At 42.3% G+C, this 13,455-nt stretch overlaps 1 protein-coding gene across 2 annotated transcripts in view; it reads left to right on the top strand.

Moving 5' to 3' along the window:
• cabin1 (calcineurin binding protein 1) overlaps positions 1–13,455 on the top strand; it is a 36,762-nt gene that overhangs the window by 12,958 nt on the left and 10,349 nt on the right. The window contains exons 28-34 of one of the 2 annotated variants that reach the window (XM_053325697.1): positions 146–211; positions 974–1,153; positions 1,618–2,012; positions 3,330–3,443; positions 11,570–11,733; positions 11,843–11,939; positions 12,052–12,735. In XM_053325697.1, the coding sequence (XP_053181672.1) occupies positions 146–211; positions 974–1,153; positions 1,618–2,012; positions 3,330–3,443; positions 11,570–11,733; positions 11,843–11,939; positions 12,052–12,735 (1,700 nt within the window). The remainder of the gene's footprint in view (positions 1–145; positions 212–973; positions 1,154–1,617; positions 2,013–3,329; positions 3,444–11,569; positions 11,734–11,842; positions 11,940–12,051; positions 12,736–13,455) is intronic. The other variant, XM_053325698.1, reaches the window with a different exon arrangement.

Genomic DNA, 13,455 nt, shown 5'->3' with positions numbered 1-13,455 from the left:
AGGGGAGTGGCATTGAAACTGTACTCAATTGTCATGTGATTTCTTTTTTTAAGGAAAATGTGCTAATTGCATTTTTTTAAAGTAAATTCAGCAGTATAGTTTTTCTTGATTATATTGTAAAACCAGCTCCCCATATCTTCAACAGCCTCACCCGAGTTTGACCATGATTACTGCCTGCCCAGGTCTCCAATGTGGCTGGCTTCCCTGAATGGTACTGCTCTCCAAACCCACCAAACTCTTTTTAAGAGGCTATGTTTTCAGTCAGAAAACAGTTCTATAAGACTAATAATGCAGTTCATTCTTGCAGGAAGCACTCATTACACAGTTGTCTGTTTACACAAATCTACAGTGCCATAGTAACTTTGCTGTTAACTCATGACTGTGAATCTTTTTGAAAAGTCCCTTGTGTGCATTATTCTCTGAAAACAGCAAGCTTGTTGCCATTGTGATTCTGTTATTTACAATTCCCTTCCAAGATTTTTTTATTTTTATTTTTTTTTGCTGAGCCTGCACAACACCGCAATTAAGAGGAATGCCCGCATTTTGGTTTTGGACCATTTACAAAAACAAACCATCGCCCTTTTATAACAACTGCGTGTGTCATTATTGATGCACTAATAAGGATTTGTAGCTCATGACCTATTTTTGTTTCATAATTATATTTTTCTAGGAATGTTTGCATGTAAAAATGAGTCACGAACAGCTTGAAAAAAAGGCTTACACAGCATGCTGCCAAAGTATGCAATTGCACATCTTGGATAATTTGTTGAAATACAGACGATACAGTAATCTCCATCCAACACCACAACATATACTGAAAGATCTAGTCTCCAAACTAAAATATAAGTAAAATAATTTAAAAAAATAACAGACAGAAGCAACTTCACACTTTTCATAATTTCCCAAAAACTGATTGGTCTTGATCTGCAGCCATTCAACTACTGTTTTTTTTTTTGTTTGTTTGTTTTGGCAGAGCGCAGTCAGGACAGTGAGGTGGTGATGCTCTCTGACTCCAACTCCACACAGGATGCCTTCACAGATCCCACCAGCTCACAAGACAGCAGCCACAAACCTGCCTCTGGTAAAGCCAGTTCATCATCATCAGAAAGCACAACACCTGTGAAGGAAGGGCAGCCAGCATCTGAGGACACAGGTATACCAAAACTGCAATAACCCATTTCCTGGAGCTACTTGAAGCATTTTGTTTTATTTACCAGTTTGAGGGTTAGGGTTGACAATGTGCAGTTAAAGTATTTAAATGTGCACATTACATGCTCCACATTAGGCATTGAGAAAAGCTTATCTAACATGCAACACACTGAATCCACTGCTCAGGTTTGATTTATAAAGGTTACAATGGATTCCAATGGCAACTCACTTTATTGGCTTCTAAAAAAAAATCTAAACATCTGTAAAAACTTCTCAGACCATTCCAACTGCACTGTTTACTTCTGTTTTGTTCTTTTTATATTTCCACAAAAATGTAGCTTAATGTTCTACTTCTATTTCAGTCCTCTCACACAACCCTTCTGATTATTTAAATGTTTTTGGTAATACTTAAATCAGTTTTTTGCCTTTTTTTCTAAGTCCTGAATCTTTGGTTTGAATCCTATTTAGCATCACATGGAGAACATACTGGCATCCAGACAGAAGAGAAGATTATCCATGAAGTAGTAGACACCGTGGTGGTGACACTCCCCGAGACTTCAGCCCCCAAAGTCTCTGCAGATCCCTGTCCTCACCCTCTGTCCGTCCCAGCCACCCCTCCAAAGCAAGCCTCCTCTCAACACGCCACTCCTCAAACCCCAGTCACTGAAGGCAAGAGGAAGCCAGAACCCCCCCTTGAGGTGATCGAGGTGCCCAAGGCCCTGCCTGCAGAACATGCTGACCAGAGGCGAATGCTGGTGGAAATGTGCAGGAGCGCTCTCTTCCTCTGCCTCAGCCGTTTCCCTCAGCACTACAAGAGTCTTTACCGCCTGGCCTTCTTCTACACCAATAGCAAGACCCATCAGGTCAGTCCATCCCTGGTAACTGATGTCACAAGTCCATTGTCATCGAATTTCACAGGCCAAGTCATCCATTAAACCTAAGCCATACACCTATAATCAGTACCCCCTGCCATTAATGGTGGTATTTACAGAAAATGAGTCTTAAGAATTCCTATAATTTCCTCAAATGTCACATGGACCTTTTGAATTGATCGTCTCAGAGACAAGTATATTAGAGCTGCAAGGGCTATTTAATGAGTTCTTTCTCGGCTTTCCTTGTGGGACTGTGAGTTCTGCAGTGATGCACGAGTTGCTGAAACAGCCTGCGTTGGCTATAAGGCTCTGTGGGCAGAGGTGTGTGTGGGTGGTAGCGCAGTGCTCTCAGCCAGTTTGGCACAGGGAAGTTGTGTTGAGCTTCACTGTGGTGGCATCCTTCTGTCAGTGCTGTGTTTGTCAAACCATTTTAATGCAATCTTTGTCCCTACTCAATAAGGGTGAATTAGGAGGGTAAAGATCTTTTTGTATTTTATTTTGTAATATGTTCATTTGACCTCGGAGTGCTCCTGTGTGCAGCGTCATACGCTTCCTTGCTCCGAGCTGCAGCGTCTTCATAATTTGCGAAAAGACTAATCTTTAATCTTTTTTATTTTTCATTGTTCTTGTAGTCACAGTCAGGAGCAAAAAAATAATAAGTTCAATAAAGATCATTTCTTTGAGGCTCAATTCTTTTGATTGAGGCTTACAAAGCTGGTACGGTTTCCCTCAGATTTTGCCTCCAGTAGAGTTTTCAGCAGCTTGGATGAAAGCAGAGGCACTCTGGCAGTGACTTGATGACACACTCACTTGATGTGAGGCTGTTGACACAGGTTACTTAACCCCACACACACACACACACACACACACACAACCCAACACTTCCAGTGTTAAAAGCCTCTGTGTCCCTTTTGTTGTCAGGAAAACTGCCTCACTCACTTTGACCAGGAGGCCTGTAATTTCATGCTATAGGCTACTGAGTTGGTGATAGATAACATGAAGTGTCAGTAGCTTGCTATCTTTTCAAACATGGCACGGGTATAGACACTGATTTGTGAGTCATCGTGCTGTGAAAAGAGGTTTGCATTATCCTGTTTGCAAATGGGCATAATTTTCTTTTTTTCCCCTTTTTAGCACTTTTTAAATACTGCATATTAATATACACCTCTTTATCACTCTATTCTGTGATATAGTCTATTCTGATGAAGGACAGCTTACCCCCACGGATTTCTTATGTGTTATATATGTTCAAATATACATAGAAATGTATGTGGGTTTTCCCATTTAATTATTTATTTCCCTCCACAGAACCTACAGTGGGCCCGAGATGTGTTGCTAGGAAGCAGTGTCCCATGGCAACAGCTGAAGCACATGCCAGCCCAAGGACTTTTCTGTGAAAGAAACAAGACGAACCTGTTCAATGTAAGTCAGAGTTCACCATACCTGCATGTTTTTTTCCCCGCCTCTCCACGTGTCATTATGTCACCTTACATGAGTCATTACATTTTAGAGACACCGGTCATCACTGGATTTTTTGGCATTCCATTAGAGTAATACCTACGATTGTTCAAATTTCAATAACCATTAAAAGAAACCAGAGTAATAGATAACATTTAATTGACTTCCAAGGCTGTGTTGAAAGAGTTGGCTTGGTGGTGATGCAGGCATGCCTGGAAGACTGTAGTGGACTAATCTAAGATACAAGCAGGAAGGCCTTTTAAAACACTCAAAATTGTAATTGCCTCTCCGGGTCATGGAATTGTCTAAATTTGGTATGACTGGAAAGCCAACATTCTTGTGGATCCAATGAGCCTAATTTTATTTATGTGTGATGATGTTCGTCCCCACAAAAGCATTTCATTGTGGTGGGATCATTTTTTGAAACTTGATCTCACTGTATAAAATGAGCTGTTTTTGACCTTTTAGGATAATCACAGGCTCATGAAACTTTACAACCACAATGTAAAAACAGTTATGTATATTAACAGTACATTTTATTTCTGAGCAATTTCCAGAACGGAAATGCTTGCCATCCAAAAATGCAATTCTTACAGAAATTTTTTTTGATACCAAATCACAGCATGAATATTTCTGTGGTGTTTGAATATGGTATTTAGGACCATTTTTATTACTTCTTGAGTCGTCAAAAATGGTTACATTTCGCACGTAATCTGTTTAACAAAAACTGCTGCACTAATTGAGCATGGGAGTGACTATCACATTCTTCCATCATAATGTTCAAAGCCCTTTATACATTCTTAACTTTTAAAATGTGAACAGGCACTCAATCAAAACATGTCTGTTACATCTATTATTTTTTGAAAAACTTGACACACAGTGCTGAGCTGCATCTCTAATTAATCTTCAGGTTACCAGCTTATAGGTGATTTATACAATTTCTGTGTGACGTATATATCGTTGAGCTGCTATTTTGCCCTATAAATCCCCACTCCTTCCCCCTAAAAAAGACAAAAACTGGGTGTATGGTAGGGAGGAGGGGAGTGGAAGAGGTTAACATTCTATATCATCATCATACATAACTGTGTGGGCGCAGTACCTGTGGGGCGCTGAGGTATGTCGTTACTTTTGTGACTAATGATCTGTTTGTTTGCTGTGAGTGATTGACTGGCACACTACAGTTAGGTTTACCCTTTTCACACATATTACTCACATAATTCAATTTGATGCACAAATAATTCTGCCCTAAATCTGGATCACTAGATGCAAGTGCTGCTATAAATGGAATCATCCAGTGGGAGATTGTTGAATTCTTCCTCTTGAAATTACAAGGCCTGTGTTGGGTTCCAGTGGAGGAGATTACTGTCTGGATGCGACATCTGTTTTGCATGTCAGTTTATTTACCTTTTCTGACTTGAAGTGGTTATTACTGTATGTCTTTTTCGGCATGTGCGATAATTGGCTTACTTTTTTGACTAGTTTCTTGTGGGATTTGTCAAAGCCTAAACGCTCCGACTTTTGTCACAGGGGCAGATAATACAAGCAGAACGTCACTTCAAATCAGTGCCTCCATTTCATTCAGTTGTCAGGGCTTATTTTGGCAATGCACATTATTTTGGACATGGCTGTGTAGGCTGCGGAGAGCAACACTGACTCCAGAAGGGTTCTGGTAACAGACTGTAGAAGTGATGTGGGCCAGGTCTGAGCTGAGGGAGAGCTCTGCAGCGCTCTGGCTCCCACCGGGTTCTCACAGAGCCCCTTCTGGAAGCAAACCTGCCACCCTGGCATACCAACTGTTGGAGCTTTACTGTTCCCTTCAAACCAAGTCCCTCTCTCTCTACTGGAGGACAATGGAAACCTTTTTCTAAAGATTAATCAAACATGCCTGTTTGCCTTGAGCCTGTGCGTCCATGGCAGTTATTACATTAACAATGAAGTGACTGAAACACTTTGTGTAGACTGCATTTTCAAGCTTCCATTTTATCAGCTTCAGGAGACCTCAGGGGATACGATCTTTTTAAAAGTAGATTTTACGACTATGTTAATAGTTTTTTCCAGGCAGGAGTGGGTTTGAACTGAAACTGTGGAGAAGCTAGCTTACCTGACTAGTATTCTTTAGTCAAGTCAATCTCAGCTGACAGCATTTGAGCCTGATTAGTCACTCGCCGCCACTGCTAAATATATTGTATGTATTCGAGTAAGACTGAGTGAGTGCACGAGAGCTGCCTCAAATTCACACACTGTGATCACATCAGACATATGGCGTGACGCATGGCACCTGGATGTCAAGGAGACTTGAATGTCCACTGAGTTCACACCACATTGAGCCTGTTGGCGAACACAGATTCCCCTCATGTAGGTCATGATGCCCCACTTTTCCCTTTTTGCCCCGGCTGGGTTACATGAACTGAGCCTGCATAAAGTAACCCATATACTGTGGTTTAGAAATGATCCCAATGAGGTTTTTGAATAATTTATTAGTGTGGTTGTCAACATGAATGATTTTAGGAAGGCCGGCACACTCTTACATCAGTAATGAAGTAATAGTAGTGGAGATATTTAAATTAGAAATCACGACGACTGAGTAAGTCTATCTTAACATTTCCTGAGTCACAGGAAATCATTTAAATCGCATTACATCATACATAAAATCTATGATTTGTTATTGATGACATCAGTATTGTGAAACTAAGGGAGTTTCCTCCTTTTACTGCAGACGTTTGAACTCTGAACTGTTCTGCTTTGCTTATGTATGACTGATGTTTAATTTATTGTGCGTGTCTTCATGTTTCTGTGTGCATGTTAAGATGGCTCAGACTCTCTTCTTTGTAATAAAGCTCTACCTTCTATAAATCTGGCATATATATCTGTTTTTTAGGGGTATTTCTTCATTTTAAAGGTATAATATGTAACTTTTCTGTATTGAAATGACTAAAGACAACTAGACCTATATATAATTGTTTGCAAAAATTTACAAGTGCAGAGAAACCTGGGAACACATAATTGACTGTATATAAATATGGACGTCATGACAACTCCCCAAAAGTGAATCCAAAACATGTTGATCACCCCCTGGTGGCTGTCTGCAGTGTCGATCATGAATCCCGTCCCCTCCATGCTAGCAGACGGGACATGAACCAAACTGAAAAAAATCAAAGTAAACGTCAAATAAGATGTTCCCAAATATTGATTCTGTCATTTTAGGTTGTTCTTAAAATGCGGATGTTGTCCAAATGGTCATTTTCCTGCTATGTTTGTTTAATGAACTTATTTGACAATATAAAGAGAAGGCCCGACTTTACTGCGCAAACTCTGACTCTGGCCACCACTGCAAAACCATAGTGGACACTATCAATGGGGTAATTGTCCATTATGGTAGTGAGAATGTTAACATTACCTAAGCTTGTAACTAAACTTTAAACTAACATAAGAAAAGACAGTAATAAACATAAACCCAGCACTGTGCCAATATCTTAAAGAGAAACTACAGAAGCTGACTACACAGAGCACCATCTGTTTGAGAGAAACTGTGTAGCAATGATGGTTTAACAATTAAGACAACAACTCCCATGATCCCACGCTACTTTACATTGTCATCCAACTCCATCTTTTGTTACTGTTTTTATTGAGAAACCTCTAATGGCAGAACATTGCATATTGCGCATTTACAGATATTGAAATTTACCACAACCATCTGTCTTGCAAACTCTTGAAAATTTCAGAATGACTTTGTGTTGTAATCATTGTGGGCAAATAATTATAATGGCATTATTGTCATTTTTATTATTCCCAGCCTTTGTAACAGGAGAGAACAAGGCTGAAGCTAATGATATCGGTCACAGTGCTGCTGAAATGCCAGACCCTCTGGCTGCTGAAGACTACTGTTTAGTGATTGTGAGGAGTCCCGGTGTGCTCGCAGTCGCACAGGCACAGAGTTACCTCCACCCTCCTCTCCCCCTCACTCAACGCACCACACACTTGCTTACATATTCTTCCACCCACTCACACGCTCACTCTCTACAAAGCTCCAGAGAAAATGGATGTCCTTGTTGCTACATTATCAGACAAATCCATCCTCGTCTTGAACTGATTCGGTGTCTTTTTAAAACAAGCTCTCCTGTTAGAAAGGAACTTTGCTTATAGATAGGCCTCAGTGTCCCGTTACATTAGGTTAGGTTAGTCTTCTCGGGAACACTTACACTTGCATTGCTCGCCTCAGTTTGATGTATGAGTCAAACATTTGTGTGTTCAGCTGCGTAATGTGCTGTAGGTGGAGCTCCACTCAGGAGAACCTTGTTTTGTTTTTTTATCTCAGGGGAGGAGTGTTAGCCCAATGAATACATTTGTAGAAGTTGATATTTTGATTTGCATGTCAGAGAGTGAACTCTGGCTGCCAGTATGTTTTCCATCGCACTTCCCTGGCTCTGTGACCGGTCGAGCTCGCCTTTTTTTCAAGCTTTTTTTCCCCCTCACTCACACAACAGGAAGCAGGAAAAACAAGGTGTGTTTTGCGTAGTGTGTTGACGGGCTGGAGAGACACGACCAGAGTTTAAAGAGAGGAAAGGAGGAAGGTGAGGGCTGCTGGTACTGAGTGTGTATGCAACACAGTCTTGCTTCAGCCTGTCTTCTCTGTGGTTAATGGGGAGGCTTACATACAAACCTCTTCTTTTTTTTTTTTTAGTGTTATTCTTCTCTTTCGGTGTGCCATCATCTTGATGCACCCCACTACACTGATGTGGTAGCACATTTTTTCAGCCAGTTTACGTTCTCTTGTTCTTTTTCCTGTTGCTCTGTCTTCAGGGTGATCACACTCTACCCCTCCCCCTGGCTCTTATTCGCTCTACTCATCTCCTCTCTCTGTTGCACTCGTTTTGTTTCCTCATTACTCTGTCTCTCTCTCTCTCTCTCTTGCTCTCACTCCTCTGTTTGTGTGTTTATTGTGTGGGTGTGCACTAATGGGCGGGAGTTTCTCTACTCGCCTATGATTGGCTGATAAAGACCTACAAGGATTGGCTGTATGCAGTGTATAGTGCGAGAGAGAGGAGGAGGAGGAGGAGGAGGAGGAGGAGGAGGGGGGGAGAACTCCAGCAGGCTGGGGTCAGGGGAGAGCGGAGATAGAGTGCGTGGGTGTTTTTGTTTTGAGATGGCAGGGTTTGAAAGCAGGAGAGGAACAAGTCAGCTTGTCTGTCAGTGGCATATTGAGCTTATAGGCCCTGACTCCAGCGCTGTTTCTCCTCTTACCAAGGCAGCTGCCATTCTCTCCTTCTCCTCCTTCTTCTATTCCTGTTCTGCTGTGTGCAGCTGTGCTTCCCTCTTTTCCTCTTCTGCAGCTCTCGCTGCCCTAGCACCCAAATGCAGCCCACCCCTTGCTCTCTGAGCGTGAGCCTCTTTCAGGGTGGATGCGCTGCCAGGCTGCTGGTGCTGCTACCGCCAGCAGGAAACTGTCCAAAAGAATACTAACACAGGCACCGTGGAGTAGCTTTCTTTGGTGATGGTGAGTCGCTTTCTCTCTTTCCATCAGACTTTTTACAAAAATCGAGCACAAGTTCTTCTCAATGTTTATATAAGTTCTCGTGTTATTTTGTGAGAGTTGGTGCTATACTTGGAGTGAAGTGTGTTGTAGTCAGAGGTACTCCTGTTGAATGGTAAAGAATTGCAAGAAAAACTGCTTTTAAATAGTCATCCTAAGCATTCTTCACTTCTGATTTCTGAATGTTTGACTGATGTAGAGAAAAATGTAGAAAGACATTAAAAGATACCGCCCGCCTGACAAAGGCTGGTTGCAGTGTCAGGTGAACCAGCCATCTTGGATTTGTTCATATCTGTCATTCTAAAGTTGCACTTTGTTCTCTTAATTGTGATGTTGTAATGACTGGTAAACTGCAGTAATGACTGCTACAAGACACATTAATGCTGACTTGGCTCAACTTTCCCACACTTACTAAGTTTCACTGTGGATGATATTTTAGGCCTGTGCCTTTCCTGTCATTGATGGCATGTTGAGACATGTTGATAACACAACACGTATAAGACTTCCCGCTAAAATGTGTTTCAGACAGCCAGCATTTTGTTTTGGCAGGCTTTCACACAGCGATGTAGAGGGACAATCACACTGTAGTCCCTGCTCTTCATCCTCTATTTTTGTCCATTTTTGTCACGCCGCAACAGTTAACCCTTTAAGTTGCTGTTTTTTAATACTTTAGAATGTGACGTGTCCACTAATTGCACTCTTCACCCTCAATCAAAACAAACCATTTGAACCTGAAAATAGAAGAACGAGCAGAATCCATTTGTTCCAAAGGCTCTTGTCAGATATTTATCTCTTGTTCATCCCTTGTTTGCTGTGCATCTTAATCTCCGTCAGATTCTTGCGTGATGTTTGGCCACATCTGTGCCAAAGCTGTCGCTCCAGATATCAAGCAGTGGTCATATTTTCTCTCAGGAAAAAAAAAGATGCTTAAAATCATTTCAGTTAAAGTCTTACCAATCTGCTTTAGCTGTTGTGCTACAGCATAATCTGTGTAAAGCCATGGCTCTGCTTTCCCTAAACAGATTTGCTGTGGTTGGATGGGTCTCTGATGAAGAACAACTCTCTTCCATTAGAGATGTTTTTTCTAAGTGAGCAGTGCCCCCCCCCCCCCCCCATCATACTTGTCCCACTCCTGTTGGAGGCTTTTGGTAATCTGTGCATTGAAAGGTTAAAACCTTCCCGAGCTCTCAATTACGTCATATGATAATAAATCTTCTCATTTTCACGCAGGCATTGGAGCAATATGATTTGATATTTAGAATGTTTTATTGACCACTGGCTCTAAATTTGGGTTATTACACCAGTTGGAGTTAGATTCTGTAACATCATCATTGAATTGATTAATAAACATTGTGAACACCATAGATTTAAGCCTAAATTAGTAAGAAATGTGACAGAAACATGAGATGAATACATTAAAATCATCAGGTTTTGAATTACAGATGAGATGGTTTTGGTTTTCTAGGTTTAAGCGTATATCAAATTTTTGATGGCCAAATTTGACACTTTCTCAATAGTCCATCCTCGGGGATGTAATATAATTTGATTGGTTTATTTTGCCTTTCTTTCCTGCTTTGTTCCTCTCCAAAGGCTCGGAAAATGTCATCTGACAATTTGGAGCTGTCTATTAGGAGGAGCATCAGACTCCCCAGTGCCTTCAGTAGCTGATGGAGCCATTTCATTTGTTTTGTTCCATACTGATATGGTCATCTTTGTTTTGTCTCGCACACATTTTCAGAGGCCAGAAGCACAGCACTCTGTGCCATGTGCCTTCTGCCTGTACGCAGCCTAGGCCACCATCTGCACTCGCATCGATAGCTTCGGAGTGCAGAAACCTCGCGTGCTCCACCTGCGGAGAGGACATGTGCTCGCCTGAAAAGGTGGAATCGTCCATCAAAAAAATCACCTCATCATGCCTTCTGTAAAAGGAAGCCTGTGTTTGTTGGCAGCCAGTCTACTGGTCTGTTGCATTGCTTGGACAGAACCGAGCACTAATGAGGCTGCCTATCATGTGCGCCCAGAGACTAAGCTCCCAATCCCTCCCTCCACTGCTCCAGCGTGGCCAGCCAGTCTGCAACAACTCTCCTGCAGCCGTTCCATCCCCTCATTAGGGCCTTTTTTTTCTCTGAATGCCATGTTTTTAACTCACATTAATTTTTCTCTTGCTATCTCCTCTGCTTTCTTTCCTTTGAGTTTTTCCATGTCTCCCTGTTAATTGTTTCCTTGTGCCATGTACCCTATAAGCTGTAGAAAACCAGGAGTAGCAGCTGAGAGCAGCATATAAAAATATAAACTTCCAGAAATTCACAATTTAGCCTGTTTAGGCTTGTTGATGTCAAGCAACACAGCCAGTTAGGTGTGGGCAGCTCCTCATAGAAACAATTTGGCCTTCTTGCTGAGCCTTGAGTAATGTTTTGAAATCCTGCTGAACTAAAACGCAATGCCACACCAACAGTTTCCATGCCATTTTATAAACACTAGTATTTAGTTGATTATTTGTAGCACAGTCATGATTAACTACTGATTTTGCTTCATGTTTTCCTCTCCTCTCCGCCTCCAGGGCATCTGGCGTATTCCAGTAGATGAGATTGATCGCCCAGGAAGTTTTGCATCTCATATGAACCGATCCATTGTACTCTTGCTGGAGGTGCTGTCTCAGCTTAAGGATCACGATACTCTGCTGAAAGTCTCTTTCATGCTACAGAGAACCCCTGACCAGGGAAAGTAAGTACCGACTTCCTACTGTACGGCTGTTTTTGTTTCGCATTATGCATTTGTTCCATGACACATCTCCTCCTCTCTCTCTCTCTCCTCCTCTCTCTCTTCCCTCTAGGAAGTATTTACGGGATGTTGATCGCCAGGTTTTGGCCAAGAGAGCATTTTTCCTAAATGTAAAAGTCCTGGAGGACAATCTGAACAGTCTCACGGGGGTAAGGAAGCACAACTCACTGCACACACACACCGAGAGCTGAAAGCCACTCAGCATTTTAGACATCTGGCATGCACCCACTTCATGCTTTGACAGGTTCTGGTCTCTTTCAGGTGTCTGAGCAGCTTCCCAAAGCGCCTGCGCCCTCCATGGGGGAGATGACCACAACAGACGCATCCAACAGGCCCAGTTCAGAGGACAGTAAACATGCGCTGCCTAAGAAGCCTGAGCTCACAGAGGGAGCGTGTGCAACCGACACAGGGCCCAGGGAAGCCTCACAGGCTCAGCTCTCCCAGCCTCCACCATCTACAGATAAAGGTAGTAAGACTCTAGAGAGCTACCCTGGGAAGGTAGAGGCTACTGGGAGCGAGGGGCACAGGACAGGGCCAGAGGAGCCCATGGAGCTGGACACCGGCCACTGGAGGAGGCCCTCTACGACCACAGATTCTCAGGGCAACCAAACAGAAACTGAGACCTCCCTGAGTATCGTGGAGCCCCAGCAGAAAGTGACTGACATCAGCCGGACCCCAGAGCTGTCTTTGGAGGAGCTAAGTATTAGTTCCAGGCAGCAGCAGCTCCAAGCCTCAGCGACTAAGGTCACTGTAGCAACCAGCGGGACTGATCAGGGCTTACTACGAAGGCCCAATAGAAAAAGGAAGCTTCTAGAAGATGTGGAGTCTGGAAAAACCCTACTGCTTGATGCGTACAGAGTGTGGCAGCAAGGCCAAAAAGTGATGACCTACGACCTGGGCCGCATTGAGAAGATCATGTCAGAAACATATATGCTCATAAAACAGGTAAATGTCACAATGTTCCACACAAGGTGTTCTCTGCTGTGCACAAACAGCAGAATAGTGGACTCAGCTTGAATAAAATTCATGTTGAGCGTGTCATTCTGCAAAGTCATGCATGCTTCATATCAGCCCTCCTAAAATAAATTGAACTTGGGAAACCCCTTTTCTAACTGAATTAGTAACAAAACACCCACTGTAGAAAAAGGGACTTTCCCTGTCTCTGTTTTCAAATATAGCGACAAACCCGACTCAGAAAATGCAGTCGTGTTTACCCAAATTCACCCTCTGTGACTTTGGTCTCATTGCCTCTGTTCTTCCTGGAACTAGCTGCCGACTGTTTCAAGTCCCTGACCCTGTTTGGGTATTTTAAAGAAGAATTTGGGATTTTTTTTATTTTCGCATGACATAAAGAGGAGGTGGGGAACTACTATAGCTCACTCTTTGCAGCTTTTTTTTTTTTTTTTAATTTGTTAAAATGTTGCCTCTCATCATCGCATTCCTGCAGTTTAAAAATGACAGTGGCATCTAAAAGTGGCTCAGAGGTTGCATTTTGCAGGCGGGTGCTAAATCTAGTGTCCAAGTCAGCCAGCATACAAATCCTATTGAATAGTGAAACACTAATGTAATGGCTGTGGAGGTGATGCCAAAAAATGAAAATTCACTGTGGTGAAGTGCTGTCACTGAGGCAAAAGTCCATCTGAAATCCTGATAAATTAATTGAAA

The sequence above is a fragment of the Scomber japonicus genome, chromosome 9 (assembly GCF_027409825.1).
Source record: "Scomber japonicus isolate fScoJap1 chromosome 9, fScoJap1.pri, whole genome shotgun sequence".
NCBI lineage: Eukaryota > Metazoa > Chordata > Actinopteri > Scombriformes > Scombridae > Scomber > Scomber japonicus.
Note: the sequence above shows the minus strand (reverse complement) of the source record. Positions and strands in the feature narration are given on the sequence as shown.